This window comes from Drosophila rhopaloa, unplaced genomic scaffold, assembly GCF_018152115.1.
Source record: "Drosophila rhopaloa isolate 14029-0021.01 unplaced genomic scaffold, ASM1815211v1 contig_3, whole genome shotgun sequence".
Classification (NCBI taxonomy): domain Eukaryota; kingdom Metazoa; phylum Arthropoda; class Insecta; order Diptera; family Drosophilidae; genus Drosophila; species Drosophila rhopaloa.
This window is the reverse complement of record NW_025335123.1, coordinates 25,817,625-25,829,879: the sequence shown is the minus strand read 5'-3', so window position 1 is coordinate 25,829,879 and position 12,255 is coordinate 25,817,625. Positions and strand designations below refer to the sequence as shown.

General features: G+C 40.6%; 1 protein-coding gene across 1 annotated transcript; it reads right to left on the bottom strand.

Moving 5' to 3' along the window:
• Positions 1-4,239: 4,239 nt before the first annotated feature.
• On the bottom strand, positions 4,240-11,271 carry LOC108042841. Its single transcript, XM_017121305.2, has 3 exons — positions 9,725-11,271; positions 7,534-7,981; positions 4,240-7,470 (listed from the first exon to the last, which is right to left on the bottom strand). Exons 1-3 carry the CDS (start codon positions 10,620-10,622, stop codon positions 4,827-4,829), a joined length of 3,990 nt encoding a protein of 1,329 aa, XP_016976794.1. The 5' UTR covers positions 10,623-11,271; the 3' UTR covers positions 4,240-4,826.
• Positions 11,272-12,255: the final 984 nt, after the last annotated feature.

Here is a 12,255-nt window from a genome sequence, read left to right as displayed (position 1 = left end):
GGTTTTAAGCCTGCACCTCGCTTAGTACTTTTATAATTTTTTACTCTTATCAGTAATGATAACTAGAATGATAATAGACCACAGACAACAACAACCCCCTCGAGGGAAGGGTGGGTAGAGAGGAAGAGGGACAGAGAGGCTGAAATAATCGATGGCCGCAACAAAAAACTGCAATTATGTCAAGGACATCGCAGCTAAAAACTGCGTTTAAATATTTAACTTGCCAATTTGCAGCCTCATATGTCTTTTTTTCTATTGTTATTGCTTTTTCCAATTGTGCAGAGAGAGCAAGAGAGAGGATGAGAGATCGCATTGCTGTCAGCTAGCTCTATCTCCCTCGCACACAATGTACAGCTAAGCTAGCAAAGGAAAATGGAAGGTAAAAGAGGGAGAGAGGGGGAAAACGGTTATCTATGCCAGACGTAACTGTTAAACACACACATATACACTGAGGCACTTTTCCACACTTTTTAATGTATATTTTCCAATGTTTCGATCGCTTTTCCACTTACTTTCAGTTTTAAGTTCTAAATATCTAGTTTTACGCGCTAAAGACGGTTAATTTTGATTCTTTGGCCAGCACAAGCGACGCGAACGCGTTATTTAAGCTGTATTTGTTTGCCGCTCCGAAACACTGTTAAACTCCCTTGTTTTGCAAGGGTTGTTGACGTTTCGTTATTGGAGTTGGTGTATTTGTTACGGGCGGTCCTTTAGTGTCGGTGTTTTATGACGGCGGTGCGCGACTTCGGCATTATATAGTGAGAAGGAAAAAAACAATGCAATATTACGCCTGGAGATGAGCAAACGCCGATGCCATTGTTATCGATGATTGCAAAACATCGTTACTATCGATGTTTATCTGCCCGTCGTTGATGTTCTTCCACCTCCAACAAAATGTCACTCCAGTTCTGGTGCACTGTTAACGATTCCACTAAAGGGAATGTGCAAGAACTTCTTGCACACTGTTAACGGCTCCACTCCAGTTTCTCGCGCGCACTGGTCCGTGCGTCATCGATGTTTTTCCATCACTAAATGTTAAAATACATCGGTTTCTAACAGAAAGATTAAAATTGTCCGCGCTACTTGCAGAGCAAGTCCCGACTATGTTGGTGTCTCCGCTAGCATCGATACCTCCATCCCTAACGAGTATTTAAGTGTGACCATTCACTACCAACGCAATAGCAGGGTATTTATACCCGTTACTCATAGAGTAAAAGGGTATATTGTATTCGTGCAAAAGTATGTAACAGGTAGAAGGAAGCGTTTCCGACCCTATAAAGTATATATATTTTTGTTCAGGATCACTAGCCGAGTCGATGTAGCCATATATATAACTGGATATAACTGGATATAACTGGATATAACTGGATATAACTGGATATAACTGGATATAACTGGATATAACTGGATATAACTGGATATAACTGGATATAACTGATATATTGATATATTGATATATGTCCAATATACAAAACTACATTTTAAAATAATCATTTCAAAAGTGTGTTCGTACTACATAAAAAATATACGTCATTCCTCAAACAAGCCACTTTAAGCAAAAATAAATAATATAAATTAGCAAAAATGTATTGAAGTTAGATTTTTAATATATGACAGAATGTCATATGACAAAATTGGGATTTTAACCATTTTCTGCTCAAAAATATCAGTATTTTAACTATTACAACGCCAATAATGGAATGGAATACCTCGTTGAACTCGTAGCAAAATTTCCAATCGAACTGCATTCACAGCTTTTTTTGTAAAATTTTCAAGAAAACTCGTTATGAAAACCTCACGAAAAATGTGAAATTTGGTATTTTAACCATTTTCCGCTCAAAAATATCAATATTTGTACGATATCAACGCCAATAATTGTCCTATCATGGAATGGCATACCTCGTTGAACTCGTAACTAAATTTCCAATCGAACTGCATTCACAGCTTTTTTTGTAAAATTTTCAAGAAAACTCATGATGAAAACCTCACAAAATGTGAAATTTGGGATTTTAACCATTTTCCGCTCAAAAATATCAGTATTTTTACGATATCAACGCCAATAATTGTCCTACAATGGAATGGTATACCTCGTTGAACTCGTAACAAAATTTTCAAACGAACTGCATTCACAGCTTTTTTTGTAAAATTTTCGAGGAAACTCATGATGAAAACCTTACGAAAAATGTGAAATTTGGGATTTTAACCATTTTCCGCTCAAAAATATCAGTATTTTTACGATATCAACGCCAATAATTGTCCTACAATGGAATGGCATACCTCGTTGAACTCGTAACTAAATTTCCAATCGAACTGCATTCACAGCTTTTTTTGTAAAATTTTCAAGAAAACTCATGATGAAAACCTCACAAAAAATGTGAAATTTGGGATTTTAACCATTTTCCGCTCAAAAATATCAGTATTTTTACGATATCAACGCCAATAATTGTCCTACAATGGAATGGCATACCTCGTTGAACTCGTAACAAAATTTCCAATCGAACTGCATTCACAGCTTTTTTTGTAAAATTTTCGAGGAAACTCATGATGAAAACCTTACGAAAAATGTGACATTTGGGATTTTAACCATTTTCCGCTCAAAAATATCAGTATTTTTACGATATCAACGCCAATAATTGTCCTACAATGGAATGGTATACCTCGTTGAACTCGTAACAAAATTTTCAAACGAACTGCATTCACAGCTTTTTTGTAAAATTTTCGAGGAAACTCATGATGAAAACCTTACGAAAAATGTGAAATTTGGGATTTTAACCATTTTCCGCTCAAAAATATCAGTATTTTTACGATATCAACGCCAATAATTGTCCTACAATGGAATGGCATACCTCGTTGAACTCGTAACTAAATTTCCAATCGAACTGCATTCACAGCTTTTTTTGTAAAATTTTCAAGAAAACTCATGATGAAAACCTCACAAAAAAGTGTGAAATTTGGGATTTTAACCATTTTCCGCTCAAAAATATCAGTATTTTTACGATATCAACGCCAATAATTGTCCTACAATGGAATGGCATACCTCGTTGAACTCGTAACAAAATTTCCAATCGAACTGCATTCACAGCTTTTTTTGTAAAATTTTCAAGAAAACTCATGATGAAAGCCTCACGAAAAATTTGAAATGTGAAAATTGGGATTTTAACCATTTTCCGCTTAAAAATATCAGTATTTATACGATTACAACGCCAATAATTGTCCTATAATGAAATGGCATACCTCGTTGAACTCGTAACAAAATTTCCAATCGAACTGCATTCACAGCTTTTTTTGTAAAATTTTCGAGGAAACTCATGATGAAAACCTTACGAAAAATGTGACATTTGGGATTTTAACCATTTTCCGCTCAAAAATATCAGTATTTTTACGATATCAACGCCAATAATTGTCCTACAATGGAATGGCATACCTCGTTGAACTCGTAACAAAATTTCCAATCGAACTGCATTCACAGCTTTTTTTGTAAAATTTTCGAGGAAACTCATGATGAAAACCTTACGAAAAATGTGACATTTGGGATTTTAACCATTTTCCGCTCAAAAATATCAGTATTTTTACGATATCAACGCCAATAATTGTCCTACAATGGAATGGTATACCTCGTTGAACTCGTAACAAAATTTTCAAACGAACTGCATTCACAGCTTTTTTTGTAAAATTTTCGAGGAAACTCATGATGAAAACCTTACGAAAAATGTGAAATTTGGGATTTTAACCATTTTCCGCTCAAAAATATCAGTATTTTTACGATATCAACGCCAATAATTGTCCTACAATGGAATGGCATACCTCGTTGAACTCGTAACTAAATTTCCAATCGAACTGCATTCACAGCTTTTTTTTGTAAAATTTTCAAGAAAACTCATGATGAAAACCTCACAAAAAATGTGAAATTTGGGATTTTAACCATTTTCCGCTCAAAAATATCAGTATTTTTACGATATCAACGCCAATAATTGTCCTACAATGGAATGGCATACCTCGTTGAACTCGTAACAAAATTTCCAATCGAACTGCATTCACAGCTTTTTTTGTAAAATTTTCGAGGAAACTCATGATGAAAACCTTACGAAAAATGTGAAATTTGGGATTTTAACCATTTTCCGCTCAAAAATATCAGTATTTTTACGATATTAACGCCAATAATTGTCCTATAATGGAATGGCATACCTCGTGCCAGGAATTTCCCATAATAACCCAATCGAAATTCAAGACTCCAATTAATTATGTAAAAATATCATATGTATTTCATAGATAATGCTTAATGCACGAGAGCGCGATGGACATGCAATTGATACATGAAATTTATAATTGGGAAAAAAAATAATTAAAGTTATTAGCATCTCTCTTGTTAACTTAACTTACCAACTAGCTTAGTCAACTTAGCGTAAAAACAGCAAAACATACATATTAGAATAGAGAAAGAGGACATTTATATTGAAGGGAAAACTGACGGATGTTGGAGAACTGCTTTTGCAGACAATACCAAAAATATATATATCTATATACTATATACTAACTGCGATTTATAGCTACACTATGAATTTGTTTTATTGTTTGGGCTTAGGTATAAATATATGATGTGTGTTTTATAGCTTTCTATGTACAATAAAACAATAGATCCGATGTGTGTGTGTGTGTTGTGCACATTTAAACAATTTGTTAATTACGATTACAATTTTAGCATTTTCGATTTAGTAGAACTAGGCTTTTAGGTTTTCCGTTGCTTGGGATTTGTACTTGCAAGTTGCTCGCCCGCTTGATTTTCGTTTTTCTCCGATTTCGATTACGATTTCATTATACTTTTCTGCTTAGCGGCGACGTGTGGCGACTGCGGTTAAAGATGCTCCTGGTGTGGCTGCTCCACCAGTTCCTGGCTGTCCAGCTGCTCCCGCTGCCGCCGCCCTGCTCCTGGCACTGTAACAACTGATCGTTGTTATCAGGTTGCTGGAGGTGCCACTGCTGCTCCGCAATGACCACCGCTTGTTCAGGTGATCCGCCGCCGCCGCCAAAGCAGCCGTATAGGCGCGGGTTCCGATCGCCAACGTGGGCACCGCTGCGTTTAGTTTCTTGGGAGAGGGCGGCGGTCGCGCGGAGATGGCTCCGTTGCAGGCCTGCAGGCGATTGGGTTTCGCGTTCGAAGAGGTTACTCCACTGGCTCCGCTGGAACTGGCACTTAGGGTGCTCCGCCGCAAACTCCTCCTCTGCTCCCGATCCTCGTGACTGCGTTTCATTCGCCGCGAGCCACTGTTTCCCGGACCAGGATTGACACTTCCCCTGGCCGAGGTCACGGGATTGCTTGGACTGTTGAACACGCCCGAACCATTGCCTCCATTGGCCGGCGAGGAGTTGCTAACGGGCGTGGCTGCTCCGCCCGTCGAAACGGGAACATTGCGGGTCCGCAGCGTTCGCTTGTTCATGTCCAATCCCAATCCCAGGCCCAGGCTGCAGAGACTGCTGCGCAGCTGCCTTTTGCTCACACCGCCGCTGGCCGTCAAGCTGTGACTGCGGCGGGTCATCATCATGGAGGTGGTGGAACCATTGCCACTATTGCCACTCGAACTGGCCACCACATTGACGCTCCCTCGCCGATTGGCCGCCGCTGTTGGATTGCCGTTGCCGTTGCCGCTCGATGATCCACCACCCACACGTCCTTCTGCCGGACTGCCAGCCGAGCCTGCTGCTCCTCCGACGGAGCCACTGCTATCGCCATAGGCCACAATGGCCGCTCCAGCGGATGCTATGAAGGATTTGGGCTTGCCATGCTTGAACATCTGGCGGCGACGCGTCTGCATGTGCTGGTGATTCTCGTTGGGCACGTTTCGGTAACGACGCATCTGGCGGATACGAGGCGCGGACATGGATCCTCCCAGTCCGCCGGATTCGGGGGCCTCAGCCTCACCCACCAGGGGATTGGCAGGCATCTCCGACTCCTGCAGCTTTTGTATATGCTCGAATATGAAGTGCACGGCTTGGGCGTCTTCTTTGCGGAGTGACACCGTTTCCAGCACAGCAACGAGTTCTTGGCCAAGTTTGGGCGGCTCCTGCTTCTTGGGCAGCTTTTTTTCCTGCTTGACCAGAGGTTTTTCCTTCCCGAGCAGCGTCTCCTGCTCCTTTTTTGGCTCTGGTTTCTCCACAACCGGTTCGATCAATTCAATGGGTGTGGCGGGCAAAGTAGAGCTCACTTCATTGTCCTGCAGCTCCGGTTCCTGTTCGTGTTCGTGTTCCTGTTCCACCTGGATATCTATCACCTGGGACTCTTCTTCCGCTTCTGCTGCCGTGGGACTCCACTCGGCGGCGACCGGGAAAGCAAACTCGTGATGTCCCGAACTACTGCTAGCCACCACATCCACCTCCATTTGCTGCTCGCGCTGCAGCTGCTGCTCCAGGGCCACCTGCTCCTCCTCGGCGCGCTCCTGCTGCAGCAAGGCATCCAGTTCGAGGAGCTCCGCGGGCTGTTGCGGCCACGCTTCGGTGAGCCGCTCCCGTTCGCGCCGGGTTTCTAGCTGCGTCAACGAGTAACCCTCTTGCTGCTGATAGTGCTGCTGCTCCTGGATAATCTCCAACATGCTGCGATCCACCACAACGGATGCGGAATGGGCAGTGGTCTGCTGTGCTGCTGCTTCGGCTTCTGCAGCCGCTGCTGCTAAACGTGAACGCGCCTCCTGCTCCTCCTGTTCGTTCAGGAGAGAATTATAGGACTCGGCAAAGCTGTAGCTACTCTCCAAGTGCTGTTCCAGTTCGCTCAGCTCTCGATTTGTAGACCTTTCCGCTGGAGTAATTGCTGGCGGGGCTATACTATTCGCGTATATGGCGCACTTGTCGATGCTGGTATGGGAATACATGTCCAGCGCGGGATTATCCAATCGATCTGGTTCGGGATCGGGTTCTGGTTCGGTTTCGCCGGTCCAGGACTTGCGCCACGTTTTCCTGGGACTGAACAAGCTCTGCTCCACCGATGGCTCCTCATCCTCCTCCATAGGCTCATCGTCGTCCAGACTAAAGTAATCGAAATCACGAAAGGCGTCGGGTGGCAAATGCCGCTTGGCCAAGGCACTGTACGGCTGATCCAGTACGTATTCGTCCTCCTCGATGAGAAACTCGGGGCAATTGTTCTCCACATCTAGCGGGGGCTGCTCCTCGTCGTCCTCCTCAAGCAAAAGCTCCACCTCGAGGTCTGCATCACGTGCCATGGCGGATTGGGAACGCTTTGGAGTTCTGGGCGCATTACTGTGGGCCGCTGGTGTTAGTATCACAGTCACAACGGACGTATTGTCCGCCCGCATCTTTTTGGCGGCCCAGGTTTTTAAGGCCTGATCCACAAGCGCCTTGCTCGGATTCATCACATCCTGTTCGTTCAGTAATTCGCCGATTAGATGCTCCTTGCGCACACTGTCCACCGCCTCCTGAGCGGTCACCACGTTCCACAGGCCATCGGTGCCGAAGATCAGGCATCTGCAGGGGGATTTTTAGGGTAATTAATGATTATGTAGGGAAATGCGGTTCAGAAATACCCACCTAAAGGTACTGGGATCGATTTTGACCACCTTGACATCCGGATCGGGACTCACAACAAACTCTTTGCAGCGGGAATTGTAGCTCCAGAGATCGCCCAACGAACGGGCCACCGCCAGAAAGGGTATATCGTCCACTGGAGTCCTCCACTTGATGGGCCCGCGGTGCATTGGATCCCGGGGTCGATTCCACACCACCCTGGGAACTCCCGATTTGATCGCCACATTACCACCGGCTCGCTGGATTCTGGTCTTCTCGGCCAGCGATTCGGGTTTGTGATCCGTGGTCAGTGGTCGCGCCCTCCAGTTCCGTTCTCCTTTGTTCTGGTAACCCAGAACAATGCCGGAGTCACCCACATGACCAATGTAGATCTTCTCTCGACGCATAAAGGCCACTGTGGCAGTGGTTCCCGCTGTGCTTAGGTGTCCATTGGCGGTGCGGGGCCATTTCTCTGAGGGATGGGGTTACGAAAATACCAGACGATTAGAAATTGCATGAAGACTCTAAATTGTTATTGTAATAATGTTGTGATACTAAGGTGCTTTTACCTTTACTGTATTATAGCAGTGATTTCGAATAGTATAGTTTATAATTTTAACTTAATTTGTTGAATTGCTTTGTTATACCAAGGTATAATTTGATTTGATTCTTTCTTTAAGATTCTTTTCTAAAACATTGTTGTATTTTTTCTAAAAACTATGCTTTTAGCAGTCACCTGCTAATATGCTCAAGTTTGTACGATTTTCTAGTTCATTTATGATACTAAGGGTTTGTTTATTTTAAACACATAGTTCTATTCTTTAATTATAACACTATTTCAATATATTACATATATATTCAAAACATATTACAATTTTTTTTTTTGCCTGAAATGACATAAGCTTTTCTTTAAATAGATTTTTTAATAATCATTAAAGAATTTCAATTATTTTTTAGAAAATTATTCTCCTAATGAAAATTGGTTAATATAATTTCATCACCTCGTGAAATAGTGTAAAAAAAGTAAAACCAAAAATGAAATAAGTTTTAATCATGTAAAATACTATTCAACTTAAATATTAATGAACCTAAAACATAGATTTTTGTAAGAGATGAAATTAAAGAACCAAAATTAAAAAGCCCCAACAAAATCAATACGTAATCCCGTTTATTTTGGTACTTTTTGTTTATTTTGGGTTTGTACAAAACAACCAAAATGCAATTACAAAAAATAAACTAAATTATCTGTGTCATCATGACAATCCCCACAAAAATATTTAATGAGGCGATGACTAATTATTTTTCAACAGAAATCTTATTACAAAAATTCTGTATTTTTGAAGACTGTTGAGTTTTTGGCGGTAAAATGGATTTTCTTGCATATCAAAACAAGATCAAAATATTGATATTTTCCCATACACACAGATCCAATTATATACATTTCTGGCATCCCTTGGATTTCTGTGTATATTGTTATGTGAAGAGGAAATGGGCACACATTTATTTTCTCTTCCCTCCCTCTCGTTCTTTCTCCTTGTCCCTTTCTTTCTCGCATTTTGAAACGCCTTCGCGATATATTGGTCCCGCTCTAACACACAGCGGGGTTGCCATGCTTGGCGAGAGTACAGCCATATGGCAAGTCCGTGGAATATTCCACTAGTGATAACTGTGTGTGTGTATCTGTATCTGTGTATCTTTTAGTGTGGGCTGACACTAGAGATGCGTGGATTGAGCGATGGTTGAGTCACCGCCACACACGGTTGCATAATTACCTAGAGATGGAAGACCCAGGGGAGCTGTTGGGGTAATTTTGAATTTTTTTTTGTTGGGAGCAACGGCAACCCTAATTACGAAGGGATTCACCCCGTTTGAAAAGCTCCCACTGACAGTTATAAAATCTTTTCCTCATCACTAACTATTTCAAAACCAAACTTGAGGAGTAAATATTGAAATACTAAATACAAATAAGACAATGAATTAAAACAGGCTTCATTCAAGGACAAAAGATTAGTATCTATTGGTGTATATTTTAAAATCCCAAGTGTCTAAAACCATAACGTTTTTGAAAATATTTTTGTTTCATAAATACAGTAAAATATATCCTTATTTAAAAAAGGCTTTCCTACTAATTTCATGTGATCTTTTATAATTATGTTTTCATAAGGTTTTTATATATATCCCTGAAATCGTGTACTATTATTTCGTTTGTGCTCACCTTGTTCCCGCCACATAGCAAAATGTGTGGCGATGTATCCCTCACGAATCGCCCGCAGAACATCCTCATCCTGGTCCGACCAGAATTGTTTTTGTTTAACGATCTCCAACATGAGATGTTCCTTTGCAAATAGCGCTGCTTCAGGACCTCCGTGACCATCGTATATTCCAAAAAATGCATATTCCAGTTCGTGCGTGAGTGGGGATTCCTGGTACGCCACCGAAAACTGATCCTCCATATATTTCCTGCCGCCCTGGCTGCATTGTCCCGTTACTCGCATATTAACGCCAAGGGAAGAGCAGGGATTGGAAGCACTAGAACTGGAGTTGCTACTGGAATTGGAATTGCTACTGCTTTCTGGAAGTGATCTCGCTGGAACGATGGCAGCCGAGCGGCGTAATCGACTTTGCGTTCCACCGCCGCCTTTAAAACGATTTTGTTGTTTCTTTGGGTTAAAAGGCTTAACTGGTGATCCCTCTTCTACATCCACATCCACTTCCAGATCCTCTTCTGTTACTCCCCGTTCTGCCCCTTCGAGTTCGCTTCCCGCCGCCGGTGCAACCACAACAACAACACTGCTGGATCCATCCAATGCAGGATGACACTCACTGTTATTGTTATTGTTGCCGCCGTGGCGAGAAGAGGACAACTGGTGTTGCTGTTGTCGCGGAGTGACGGCGATTCGGGGCGTACTATTATTATTGTTTTCTGCATAATAGTTAATAATATCGTATTCCACGCAGGGAGCTTCTGTGGAGTCTTGAAAGGTACCGCTAGTTGCCGTTTCCCGTAGACGAACTACCGTTCTTTCAATGGCCGACTGGATGAGGCATCTGTTGGTATTGGTAGTGCTGGTTGTACTTGTATTGGTGTTACTTTTATTATTGGCGGGCAACATTTTGTTAAGGTATTATTATTTTTCTCTTGTTTTGTTTATGTTGCACTGCTGCTTCTGCTTCTTCTTCTTACAGTGTTGTAATTTCCGATGACATTTGGCACTCTCGCACACACACGTACAACAACAAAAAAACAATAAAAAATATAGTGAAGTACAAGAAAAGGCAAGTCTGGCTATCTCTTTCTGGCAGCCTTTGCTTTAGCAAGCAGAGCAAGAGAGACAACTGTATGTAGTCTATTTACGTTTGCCAGTGCCCTTGTGTGTGTGCGTAATCCATGTAGCGTATTTTAGTATTTTGTATTTGCAAATTGGCCGCCAAAAGCTGATGAATTTTCCTTGATTCTATGCAGATTATCGTTCGTTTTTGGATTATATAGCGCGAAAACACCCCTTTTTCTTTAGCGAAGACGAAGGGCGCGCAGTTTTCACCTTGACGATTTCTTGTTTGCCAGCATTTTCTGCCTTCGTTTTTCTTCTTTTCATTCGATTTCCCCAGCACTTTTTTCCGCTTTTGTTTTTTGCGCTCGCACGTACACATCCACACACACAACAACAAAATTCACGGTAAATTGTTTAACAAAAATTGTTGAGATGAGAAAAAAAAAAACGAGAAATCAAATAGAAAGCGTGTGACCGTTGTGAAAGTAGGACGAAAATACCACGCTCGATAGGTGCGGGATATACTGGAAAAACACTAGTCGATAACAGTGACGAGCGATGAATATAATCGATTATTGTTTTTAAAAGATATTTTTAGCATCTTTTGTTAAAAACTGAAGAACTGTATATATTGGAAACTATTTTTTGGATGAAGTCAATTTTTGTGGACATGTGAAACCTAAAAACTCGGTAGAGATTATTGGGCGGGTTTTTGTAAACAATATTTCACCAATGATATATTAGTTTGTTACCATTTTTTGTATTTCTATGCAATATTTGTATTTATTTATAATAATTTTCTTGTCTAATTTCCAAGTCCTCAAAAATACTTGAAACAAGTTCATTCCCCATCACCCTTAATAACAATAACTTATAAAACTGAAAAGCTTAGGTTTATTTTTTTAAACGAGTATAATTACTAATGTTATATTAGCTTGTTACCATTTTTGTATTGCTAAGTGAGAAATCTTTGTTAATAAAATATATTTCTATGCAATATTTGAATTTATTTATAATAATTTTCTTGTCAAATTTCAAAGTCCTCAAAAATACTTGAAACAAGTTCATTCCCCTTCACCATTAATAACAATAACTTATAAAACTGAAATGTTTAGGTTTAATTTTTAAGCGAGTAAAATTTTTATTTTTAAATGATTATTGAGCCCACTTAGCTGTTATTTTAATGTAAGGAACTCTGTCGCTTTTGCACAATCCTTTATATCGAATATAAATTACTATCTATCGATTCTAAGTCTAAAAAAAATACAAACGTTATTCTCAAATTTTTTTTTATTTATATTAAATAAAACCTTCCTTGTTGTATTGACTTATTTTAAAACAACCGTCCCGCGCACCTAAAAATATGATTTCATGCGCATAAGCCATTTGTTTTTCCTTTAAAAATATATTAATTTATGGGATTAAGTTGCTATCGAAATACCAATAACCACCCAATATACAGCTGTTCTTATCG